This window comes from Protopterus annectens, chromosome 12.part0 (genome assembly GCF_019279795.1).
Source record: "Protopterus annectens isolate FY-2018-M chromosome 12.part0, PAN1.0, whole genome shotgun sequence".
Classification (NCBI taxonomy): Eukaryota; Metazoa; Chordata; order Ceratodontiformes; family Protopteridae; genus Protopterus; species Protopterus annectens.
In genome coordinates, this window is record NC_056746.1 from 634,738,705 (window position 1) to 634,751,318 (window position 12,614).

Consider the following 12,614-nt stretch of genomic DNA (forward strand, 5'->3'; position numbering starts at 1 on the left):
CAGGGTGTCCCTCTGAACCAATCCATCCTTCATGCCCAAGGTGGTATCCAGTGTGGCTCTTAATCAGTCCATTCATTTGCCAACCTTCTTTCCAAGTCCACAGAATAAAGGGGAATGGATACTGCATTCCTTAGATGTGCACAGACAACTTAGATTCTACTTGGACAGGACTAAAACTCAAAGGAAATCTGAACAACTGTTGGTGGCATTTGCTGCAGGGAGAGAGGGGAAGGATATTTCAAAGCAAACCATTTCTAAATGGATAAGCCATTGCATTCATTTCTGCTATAAGCACCATGGAAAACCTATCCCCCAGGGGATCAGACCTCACTCCACCAGGGCTGCATCTACCTCTACAGCCTTTCTCAGAGGCGTCCCTACCAGGGACATCCTAGAAGCTGCTACCTTGAGTTCTGGACATACTTTTACCAATCATTATCATTTGCCAATTTTCTCTAAATCCAGAGCTGGCTTTGCCACTGCAGTCTTGCAGGGCTTTATAGCTGGCCGTAATGCTATCTAAATTCCTCCCCCCAACCATAGCTTTGGGAATTTACCCAAATGTAATGACTGCAACAGTGAAACACGAAGAACATAGTACAGTTGTGTACACTTACTATGAATGTAGATGTTTGAGTGTATTCACTGTTGCAGTCCTGGTTACCCTCCCTCCACCCCCCTGACTTCTTTTGGCTATACCGCTACTTTCCTTTACTATGCTTAAAAGCCTTTTTGGTGTATTTGCTTTTTGTTGGAGGTATATCTTTGTACTTTTATATTTAATTGCTTCCCGTTAGGGGGGCACCTGACATCTGAGGCAAGAAAAACTTATGTAATGGTGTCGGCTGCATGTTTTATACCCCTAACGACATGATGTTATGGAAGAAGGGACAACAACCGACGCAGAACCCAAGACTTTGTTAATCAGGCCGACTGAGGGCTACCTGCAAGCAGATAACCCAAATGTAATGACTGCAACAGTGAATACACTCGAACATCTACATTTATGGTAAGTGTACACAATGTACTTTCGGCGACATTGAGAAAATATGTACTGGTATCTGATACCAACAACGCTGGCTCACTAATCTCTGAGAAGAAGGTAACAGTTCTTGCCTTAATTCTCTACAAATATAAGATGTTCACACAAAGAATCGAATATATAATCAATTTAGTTATTTTTTTAAGCAGCTATATCACAATTAAAAGAATAAATCTTAAGCACTGTGTCTGGTTCACTTCAAAAAATATGAAGGCATGCTGTTAATCACAACATGAATCTGCAGTTTCCAAATCTAAATTCCTATACAGTGAAGTGTACTGCATGAAACTACAATATGCAATACATACCAATAACTATGAACAATTATAAATATAAAAAAATCCACCAAAAACCTACCTGTTCTTAATGTTTATTCATTGCAAAAGTTATAAAAAATTATAGAAGTAAACTAATATGCCTTAAACATATTTTTAAATGTCGTACAGTAAGTGTGAGCAATACAATCTGGAAAGTCTACAGATCTATGTAACTCCTGAAATCAACTGTTCTTTAATGAGAACGTGAATAGCACATAACAGTTACAAGCAACTGTAAGCCACTCAGCAAAGCAACACTTCTACTTTGCAGCATTTCTAATTTCCTCATGATTATTGGCTCACTACTCAAGAGATTTAGTTTAATAAGAAAAGGAATTATAACAATCAGATGATTTTATCCACCGGAAGCTGAAGGAAGAGTACGCCATCCCCAAACTCTTCATCTCCATTTTTCTCAAGTATATGTTTGAAGATTATCTAGTCAGTTTGTGCATGGTATTCTGTGTCTGAGACATAGAGATACAGATGATAACCGATCTTTTGAACGTCAAACTAAGGAAACTTCAGCTCAGCAGTCCCTTTGTAATTTTTGGACTTTGACCACTGCAGGTCATGGACTATTTAAATGGAGTACATATTACAGACTTCTCTATTTACCAGGGAGCTTCATCTTGTATGAACTTGCACTGGCTTTATCCACGCTTTCTTTTTTTACTGTATCTTTTGATGAAAATGTTATACATAGTTCGTTATTCCAGAAAAGCCTTTATTGTTAGTCAACATTCTTTCTATCTACATGTACTCCAAATGTACTTAGCCTGCCCTTTTCTACATAAAGGGTCTCAGGGTAGCCTGCTGTACTTTACATAGAAGTAGTAAGGGTAGACACATTTCTTACCTCAAGTAAAAGGTCTTCTGCATAGTCAGTCAGCCTTCACCAAAGTAAAGATGGTTCTCTCTTTTATCCTTCTTAGATGACCTAGATCTATTTTGCCTGCTTAACATTCAGTGCTTCTCTCTCTCTCTCTCTGGTCCAGTTTTGGAACAAATTGCATTAGAACAAGAGTGTTTTTCACCATGAGCTTTAAATTCAGTTGTCAGTTAAACTGTATTTGTTGGTTTTTTTCATATACAGGATAAATGATCTGACTGTAATGCATTTCAAATATTTTACAGGCTGTCAGATGCAAAAACTAGACAATCACCAGTAAGAACTCCAGAAGTAAAGAAGGAAGATTCTTCAGGTCGATCTGCTGTAAAATCACCTGACTTTAAAGAAACTGTGAACATTACACTGAAACCAGCAGTAGTGAATGACAAAAGAACAGAGCCACTAAAAGTGGTTGTATCAAATGACAAGGGAACAGCAGTACTAAAGCCGACAGTATTGAATGACAAAGGAGAAGTGTTGTTGAAGGTAACACTGCCAAGTGACAAAGGGGGAGGTGTAGTGAAACCAGTAGTTCCACATGGCAGTGTGACAGTGCCAAAGAAACAAGATGTGTCAAATGACAAAGAGTTAGTTTCAGCAAAACCAGTTGCTCTGAATGACAAAGGCAGCACAGTGTCACCACCAGCCACAAAAACAGTAGCAAATGATAAAGGCACAGTGTCATCACCAGCCACAAAGCCAAAAGCAAATGATAAAGGCACAGTGCCATCACCAGCCACAAAGACGTCACTTGACATTCCAGCTCCAAAGGAGTCTAGTCCCAAAAGTAAGTAAAAACTCAGTAAACTAAAGGCAGTTGCCAAAAAAAAAAAATCACTAATTTATAATTTTGGAAATTGGCTTTTATTATGATGTTGGTACTTCCTATATGCGAGTACATTTTACATATTTTGAACAGAGTGCGTGTGCGTGTGCGTGCGCGTGTGTGTGTTTTCATTCAAACAGTAAAGTACTAGGGAGATATGCATGGTAGGATATTGCTGCATGCCTATGGGCAGTGTGAGGTAAGAGTCCAATGGCGACTGCCTTATAACTTCTGGTATGAGGCAATAACCATGCCATCATCTATGCGTACCTTACAGTGCTTACAAAATAGACTTCTGTATTTATGTATTGAGCATTTTCATTCATAGTAATATGAACTTCTCCATAATAAAAACATACTGTTGCTAGTAGGGGATGCTTTTATTCTGAAGAAGTTCATATTATTGTGAACAAAAGCATTCAATAAATTGATGTCCCTGATTCTGTGAAGAATAATTTAAAGTTATTTATTGGTTACTGGTCATTATTTTGGTACACTCTCCATGTCCACAAGGTACTTTTTGGAGTTATTTTTTATGTATGACAATGTTTATATTAACTAATTTCAGGGGAAATAGTAACTAATTTGATTTTGTGTACTTTGGCATAAAAAAGTCTTTCCACCAACTGTTGCTAATGCTTTTGTGGTAAAAAAGGGTTTTAAGTCAAGTCAAAGTAAACTTTATTGTAATTCAGACCCACACACATAGTGTGAGTTAAATGAAATTACATTGCTTCGGTTCCAAGTGCATATATCACATACAACTACAGAGAATAACAAGGACATATAACAATATAGTAACATATACATATACTAAACAAGACTGACAAGAGTGAGATACCTCTATAACACTGATATCAGCCTTCATCAGTATTGCATGTGTTAAAGCAGTTATTGCACAGAGACTATACAGAATGTACTAATAGTACAAGTATATTGTACGGAATGTTCAGTTACTACTGATTGCATTTTTAAAGCAGCTTGATGTAGGTATTGCACAAAAGATAACTATACTACTGATTGCTCCGGTCCCCAGCTATTGAACAGTCTGATAGCATGTGTGTGTGAAGATGCTCATACTAAATCTGGAGTACTTACAACGCATACTACAGTACAGTCTTCCTGAAGATGAGCAGGAGAACAGTTTATGTGCAGGGGTGAGTGTGATCTCTGATTGATTGATTATTTTTCTGGCTCTGCCAATACTGTACTATGTATAGGGCCAGCAGAGCTGGAAGTGGGGATCCAGTGATCTTCTCTACTACCTTCACCACCTTCTGTAGGGCCTTTCAGTCCGTGGCTTTGCAGTTCCCAAACCAGACTGTAAGATTACTAATCAAGGTGCTTTCAATGGTACCATTATAAAAGGTGTTCACGACAGGAAGGGAGACTAGCTTTCCTCAGCTTCCACAGTAAGTGCAGGCATTGATGTACTTTTTTCACAATGTGGTAGTATTTGTTGACCTTGCTAAGTCCTCAGAAATATACACACCCAGAAATTTGGTGCTTCTCACTCTCTGCACTGCTTCCCCTTAAAGTATGAATGGGTGATGTGAGACCTGATTCTTTCTGAAATCCATTACTAACTCCTTGTTTGTATTCATGTTTAGGGCCAGGTTATTAATGTCACACCAGTTAATGAGGTGGTTCACCTCATCTCTGTAGGTAGTCTCATCTCCACTCCTGGTAAGACCCACTACAGTGGTGTTATCTGCAAACTTGACTTTGTTCGAATTATGTCTGGTGATGCAGTCATGAGTTAGTAAGGTAAACAGCAGAGGGCTCAGGACATATCCCTGAGGGACTCCCATGCTTAGTGTTAACCTCCTTGAGGTGGTGTTGCCCATGCATACTTTTTGAGGTCTGTCAATGAGAAAGTCCAGGATCCAGTTACATAAGGGGGTGATGATGCCCAGCTGGACAAGCTTCTCAATCAGGTTTGGGGGATGGCCGTATTAAAGGCAGAGTTAAAATTGATGAATAGCATCCTTACATAACCGTTTCTGTTGTCAAGATGCGCCAAGGATTCATGGCAAGCAAATGAGACTGGGTCTCTTGTAGAGTGGTTGGCACTGTAGGCAAATTAAACTAGGTCTAGTGATGCTGGTAGGTTTGCAGATAGGTGGTCCTTGATCAGTAGCTCGAAGCGTTTCTTCACTGTCGAGGTTAGAACAACTGGATAGTAGTCATTTAGGCTGACTGGTTATGATTTCTTTTGTGGAGGTGTTATAGTAGCATTCTTGAAGCACCTTGGTACTCGGACCTGGCACAGAGATATGTTGAAAATATCTGCAAGTACTGTTGACAGTTGAGCAGAGCAGCCTCTGAGCCTTCTGCTTTTCTGGGATTTATTCTGCTTAGGATCCTCCAGAGTTCCTCTGGGTTAAAGCAGTGTACTTCCTCATGTAATTTAATTGGGAGTTTAGTTGCCATGGTCGTGTTCCTCTCATTGAACATACTGAAGTAGTTGTTAAGTTCATTCAGGAATTTGATGATGTTATCACATTTTGAAGAAACAGGCCTGTAGTCAGTTATAGCTTGTATCCCCTGCCACAGCCATCTGGTGTCTCTGAAGTAACCCTATATTCTCTGGTCATACATTTTGTCTCCTTTATCCTCCTGTTGAGATTAGCTGTGGCCACCCTGAGTTCATCTATGTTATTTGGTTAAATATGACTGCTTCTACATTCTTTATGTTGTATTAAGAAATTGGAAATTTGTAGGCTTTTACATCAAAACACTAGAAACAGATGAAATTATAAACTGTGTGTTAATGAACTTAAATGCAAGTAACCTCATTAATTCCATTATTGCAAATGTACCAGTTAAAGACTCATTTTGTAGGTTCTGTATAGAGATTTTGCAGATGATGTATGGAATCACTTTTTATGAACAATGCTGTATTGACAGTGCACAAACTTATAAAAAGGTGTTCCATAGATGGCATAATTTATTCCCTAAACAATTAAAATTAGTAGTTATAGAAAATCTTTTTCAAATCTTTGCCAAGTTTGGAAGTGTAGCACAGAGGATTACAGTTGTAAATTGTTCACAGACTTTAAAAAATGGATTGGAAAATAATTGAGCCCCATTTGATACTTGCCAGTGCAAAGGGATGAATAAATATACATGGCGAGCCCGGTATAAAAACAAGTATATATATTCACATCAGAAAATCTCTGTGCAATGGTCGAAATATTTTACTCTAACTTACACTTGCTTTCTGCTTGCTCGCCTCGGGTCTTAAAATCAAAATTAGAGGCAAAAAAAAGAACTAATGTAAGTAACTACAGCATGACTTGTATGAGCATTGTGAACTTTTTGTATGTGTGTGTGTCTATCTGGGGAAGAATCTCATAATAACTACTGCCATTTTTGCTTGCTGATTTTTTTTTTACTTTTACAGTTATTGATTGTTAACTCAGAGCGATGCTGCCAGTGCAGTTAAATAGAGCAAAACCTAAGTCTCTTTGCAAGCACATTTAATTTTAAAATGAATGAAAGCATTTTATTGGTGAATGCCTATAGCAAAAGCTTGTATGTTGCCCCATATTATCTGCTTCATCTCTTAAGAGTGTGAAATTCTTGTAATGGATTGCAGTGCATACATCTGACAGTATTCAGTTGAAATACATTTGAGTGGCTATTGTGCATTAGTTTATTTATTTATTTACATTCAGGCAATCTGTGCTGCACACATTTATCAGACTGGCTACATCTGTGTTTACATAACTTATATTTTGGATGTAAAATACTTTTGTAACATAAGGTAGCAAAACTGTTTTACACAAACTCACACACAACCTAATAAAAAATGAATACAAAACAATGCAGCAGCTTAACATACAGCCCCATTTTAATGCTTAACATGGTGGACATTCCATGGAAATAATAGATATTCCAGGAGTTTGGAAGCTGTCTACATAAGATGTCAGGCCAAACATCATTTGGTGGTGTTTTCTTTGTTGTACGTGTCACCCTGTCAAACATTATTGCTTGCTTGTTAATACAGTGCTATGTTTGAGACCCTGAATCTTGATTTTCATACTAAATGACTCTTAGTAAGTTACCTAACCAAACAGTGTTACTGGAATGACTTGTAAAAGAAGCATTTCAGTCTTAGTTGTCTTACTTGGTTAAAATTAATAAAAAATTAAAATGCACACACTTAATTTTCCATTTAGCAATAATTATGTATTGAACTTCAGAAAGCCATTTAGTAATGCAATCTATTATTCCTTACAATGATAAAAAATGCTTTTAAAGTAATAAACATATGCCAGAAGCAAAATTATGCTTATAATAGCTACTTTACATTTCAAATTTTGATAAGAACTATTACTTAATGGACATATATCCAGGATTTGATCTGTGCAGAATCACCCGAACATGGTTAAAATATACATGATTTTTACAGACTTGTATTAAATTGTTTTTTTAACACTTGTATTAAATTATCACTTACGACATAGGCAAACATACATTAATATAAAAGAAAAAACATATTGACGTTTGCACTTGTATACATCGTGTATATTCATAACTGTCATCAGTCCAGCATTACACAATACCTCTTCAGGATTTCTGGTTATTTTTCTTGCTATAGGCTAAGTCTAGTAACAACCTTTTCTACTTTCTGTTGCTTAAGTCATTGTATTAAAAGCGTTTGTGCTCTGGAGTTGTTAAAAAAAACAGTTGCTTAACAGTAATCTTTCTAAACTTGTGCATATTCTTGTTCTGTGAGATTCTTCTTATTCTGCAATGCATTAACATTTGTCACCCCCTCTAGACAATTCCTCTTACTACTTAACCATGCCTCTCTTTCTTTTATTTCTACCCTGTTTTTAAACTCCATTTCATTTTACCCCATTCACTTACTGTAACTTCTGAAGAAATTTCTATCTACTCTAATAACTCTTGAATAATTTCCAGTACCCATTCCTTGAATTCCTTTCTACCACAAAAAAAAGTTCATTATCTATCTTTAAGTAAAACTAAATTATACACTGTTCTATTAAATGCATTGAAGTATTAAGGCTGCCAGAGAAGCTGCTATCTCTTAGTCACTTCCATTAATTTCAGACTTTGTTTTTTTTACTGAACTGTTTGCCCTCATACCTTTAAATGTTGCTTTTCCCTCAGCAAATCATGCTCGGAACTCTCAAGAGTAATTACTTGCAGTTAAAACAGCTTTTGTCCAGCCTTTTATCTCTTTTTGCAATGTAAAGCCTATGGGCCAGAATCCGAAAGCGTTGCTGTCAGTGTCTCAGTTTGCCCTGATTCTGAAAGATCTGCTCTGACTGTAAGTGACTTATGTTGGTATAAGGCCTATGTCTAAACAGGCTTACTATAAGAATCAGATTCCAAAACACCTGCTGTCAGTGTAAATGGTGACTTATGCTGAGAGCAACTCTTTTGGAATCAGAACATGTATTTCTTAAACTTAAAAAAAAAATACTTATTTTACTTTAATATCCTCCTCGCATACAGCAATCACCTCCACAAACATTTAAAATACCCCCCTTGACTATGTACTACTCAAAACTCCTTTACCATATAACTTGCAACTTATGTCATAAAATATTTTATACAAATAGTGTTAAGAACAAAAAGTGTCTTGCTTACAGTTACTTTTTCCCCTTTAGTGTACTTCTAAACATTAATGACATAAAGTGTGGTGTATGCTTTATAGTCCACTGACAGGTTTAACAAAGTAAATAGAAGTCTTATCTTTTTCAGACACTTTTTCTTCCAAAGCCGTATTACAAATGTGATCAATGCCTTATAATCTCACATTTAATCACTAGTTTCAGCGTTAGTCTTCTTCCTGTTCATCCCCATCTCCCAGCACCAGACTCTGGTTCAAGTGCAAGGCAGATGTTCTTCATGTTTCACTGTTGCAGTCATCACCTGTGGGTTATCCCTGCTGTGGTAGCCCTCGGCCAGCCCGAATACCAGAGTCAATGTTTTTCTTTGTCGGCTGCTGTCGCTTGCTGCCTGACATCAGGTCGTCAGTGCAATAAAGGAAGACAGCCGACGCCATTACATCAGTCTTTCTTGCCGTGGAGCCTGTAGCAGAAGCAGTTCACAAGTGTGCCTGTTGGTCACTACCAGAGTTTGAATTACAGCTGAAAACGTGTAAAGCAAAGTACCCCATTGGGGATCCTTTTTTCATGCACTAACCGATATCCGAAAAAGTTAACAATTGTCTCGCCAGTGGAAAGCAAATACCATACCGAGACTTCCATTCATACTGTGTCACTTGTTTAGGCCCAGACCACAACGTCCCCTGTTGCTGGTTCTGCGCCCTCTTTAATGCAAGAACCATTTGTCCTAGAGCTCTTATTGTAGGCAGGTATTTTCATCTTCCGTCTTTGCATTCTGAAATGGCATCCGTCAGCCAACAATCCGTAGATATTCCAAAAAAATAAGGATAAAGCTACAGACCACACAAGGCTAAGCCTTCTGATGACTCTACCGCTAAGCAGGTCATCAGTTCTCTGAAATTCAGTGAGGCACCTTTGAAGCCCCTGATGCCCGAGTTAGTACCTTCGAAGGCCTCTACTGAGACCATTTCAGAGTCCAGTATGCCTCAGAAATCTTCTTTGTCTTCCGAGCCTTTGGTTGTCTCTGCCTTGGTTGGGTCTGGAGCCGAGACGCAGGCACCAGCATCCGGGGAGAGTTTTTGCACTACCGAATCTAGACAAAAACAGACGTCTTCTCCTCTGACTGCCATTTCTCTCAGACTAGTGGATACTCTTAGGCCTAGAGGCAAGGCCACTTCTAGGAAAACTACCTCTAGCCACCATTTTACTCCTGCTTCACCACCCCAAGCTTAAATGCTTAAAATGGTGGAGGATGTTATCACCCTTTATCAGGGTTTGTCAGCCCACATCTTCTAAAAGGAAAAGAGACCTTTCTCCTGAAATATTGACAGAACAGGATTCCAAAGAGTCTGATTATTCAGATTTTGATGATGAACAACAACCTCTGACTACTCTCCAAAGCTAAGAACACAGCATCCATGGGACCTGACAACATCCCAGGCTGCTTTCTACATGAACTACAGAACGAACTGGCACCCCACCTAAGTACCATGTTCAATCATAGCCTCACCTCAGGCTTTGTGCCCACTGAATGGCGCATAGTGACCATTATACCACTCCACAAAGGGGGAGCCACCATGGACCCCGGGAACTACCGCCCCGTTAGCCTGAGGAGCCTGGTCTGCAAGGCTGTGGAACGTATCATCATGGAACTTATAAATAATGACATTAGTAATCTCCAAACTCTGTACCCTACCCAGTTCGGGTTTGTAAACGGCAGATTATGTCTCCTAAACCTGATAGACTTCTTTGAAATGGACACCAAAGTCGTAGATGAGGGTAAGATGGTTCACACAGCCTATCTAGATCTTGCCAAGGCTTTCGACACCAATCCCCACTCTGGAATTATAGATAAACTCACTAAACTAGGTATAAATCCGTATGTCACTTGCCAACTGGCTCACTGACAGAATCCACACTGTGAAAGTAGCAGACTCCAAATCCAACTTCAGACCAGTGACAAGTGGAGTATCACAGGTTCAGTCCTGAGTCCTCTCCTGTTTGGTATTTACTTCTCTGAAGTACAGGCTAACACAGAAGGTGTTTGGATAATGAAGTTCGCAGATGACTGCAAACTAGGAGCCATAATCAAAACTCCTAATGATGTGGACATCCTACAAAAGGGCCTCACTGAGACAGATGCCTGGTGTCAAAGCCATGGCCTCAAGCTCAATGCCAAAAAGTGCATTGTCATCCCTTTTGGTAAAAACTCTGTATCCATGAACTACCACAAAGGCGTCTACTTAACACTGTAAGTGTGATAAGAGACCTTGGGACACAGCTGGACAGAAGTTTCTCCTTTGATAATCACATCACCACAGTAGTCAGGAAATCCTTCTACATGGCACACTTAATCACAAAAGGTTTCTCATCCAGGAAAAAAGAAGTCATTGTCCCCCTCTGCTTGTCGCTCATTAGACCCATTATAGAGTGCCAACTCCCCTTTTGGTATGTACCTCACAAGACATCTACAACAACTGGAAAGGCTGCAGAAATACCTCACAAAGAGGATTACCAGCCTCAAACAGATGCCCTTCGCAGACTGTCTCAAAAACTCCAGTTTTACTCTGTTGCATATCGCCTACTCAGAGGCGATTTCTGCCTAACATACAAAGCTATGTCAAACCCAGAGCTGTTGGACATGCTCCACTTAAAGAAATCTCAATCCCTCCGAGCTACACACTCTAGGGACCTAAACCTTGTAACCACAATAAACAGAACATGCTGGAGGGCTAGATTCCTGTCCCAGAGACTTCCCATACTCTGGAACAAACTACCTATCTATGTCAAACAAAGCTCCTCATTAGCACTCTTCAAGAAAAATCTTGATGATTGGATGGGAGATAGGAACTTCACCCCTGGGATCACTTTTGTGGCTCTGCTCGACAGGGGCACAGGAAAATAATTTTCTTGGGTGGCGAAAGCCAGGGTACCTTTTGGCTAGGCTTATATAGGCCCCAGGGCCAGTAGCCTAGTACCTACCTATGAACATATAAGATGCAGAGGAATCTATTCCTTCTGCCTCCCCACCAGAAGATCTTTCCTTTGGGGAAACCCTTCACACCCTCATGGAACATTTCCTCTGGGAATCCCAGGACTTTCCTCAGTCTAAAAAAAGACTAAGAGTTTCTAGACCTGCCCCAGCACAGACCCTTGGCCATCCCTCCAATCTTAGTGGCGGTTGATGATGTCTTCCAGGAATCCAGCTTAACTCCTGATGCCCTCCCACCTGCTCCAAGAAAACCTGACAAGTATTACAGAGTACTGGATTCTCACAAATACCTGTACAGAAATCCTGCTGCAGACCCGGAGGTCATTACACAGGGACCAAAAGGAGCTAAGGCTAGTTCTGCTAAGAATCCTATTCCTTCTGACAAGGACTCCAGAGCTCTGAACAGATGGGGTAAAAAAGTATACACCTCTGCAACCTTAGCTATCAGAGCACTCAACTGTCAGTTCCACATGTTAAAATATCAGCAACACACTTTGGAACTATTAAAACAAAAGATTTCAACCTTTCCTGACTGTGCCAATTCAAAAGAGTTAGCAGATTTACTGTACTCTACTTGTTAAGTGAGTAAACACTCATTACACTGTGAATATGATGCCCTAGAAGCCTCAAGCAGGGCAGCAGTGTCAGGATCTGTCATTAGGAGACATGCATGGTTGAAGGAACAACCTCTCCCTGATCATGTCAAATCTAAAGTTCTTGATGCACCCTTGGATAAGGACTGCTTGTTTGGAGTAAAAGCAGAAGAGGTGCTTAAAAAGATGGAAAACAAAGCAAAATCTATGCAAATAGTAAAAGAGTCCCTTCAGGTACAACCTCCTAGGTGTTCAGCAGGAATTTTCCCTCAAAACACTGGTCCTTTCCTGCACCTAGCAGACAGGGGCAAGGTAAGCCCCACAGTGACAGACCACCCAGACTCCT

The 12,614-nt window shown here is 39.5% G+C and overlaps 1 protein-coding gene across 3 annotated transcripts in view; it reads left to right on the top strand.

Annotated features, from left to right (window-relative positions):
- Window positions 1-12,614, top strand: part of MICALL2 (MICAL like 2) — a 976,695-nt gene that overhangs the window by 691,080 nt on the left and 273,001 nt on the right. For all 3 annotated transcript variants that reach the window (XM_044089760.1, XM_044089761.1, XM_044089762.1), the window contains one exon: window positions 2,497-3,038. In XM_044089760.1, coding sequence (XP_043945695.1) covers window positions 2,497-3,038 — 542 coding nt within the window. The remainder of the gene's footprint in view (window positions 1-2,496; window positions 3,039-12,614) is intronic.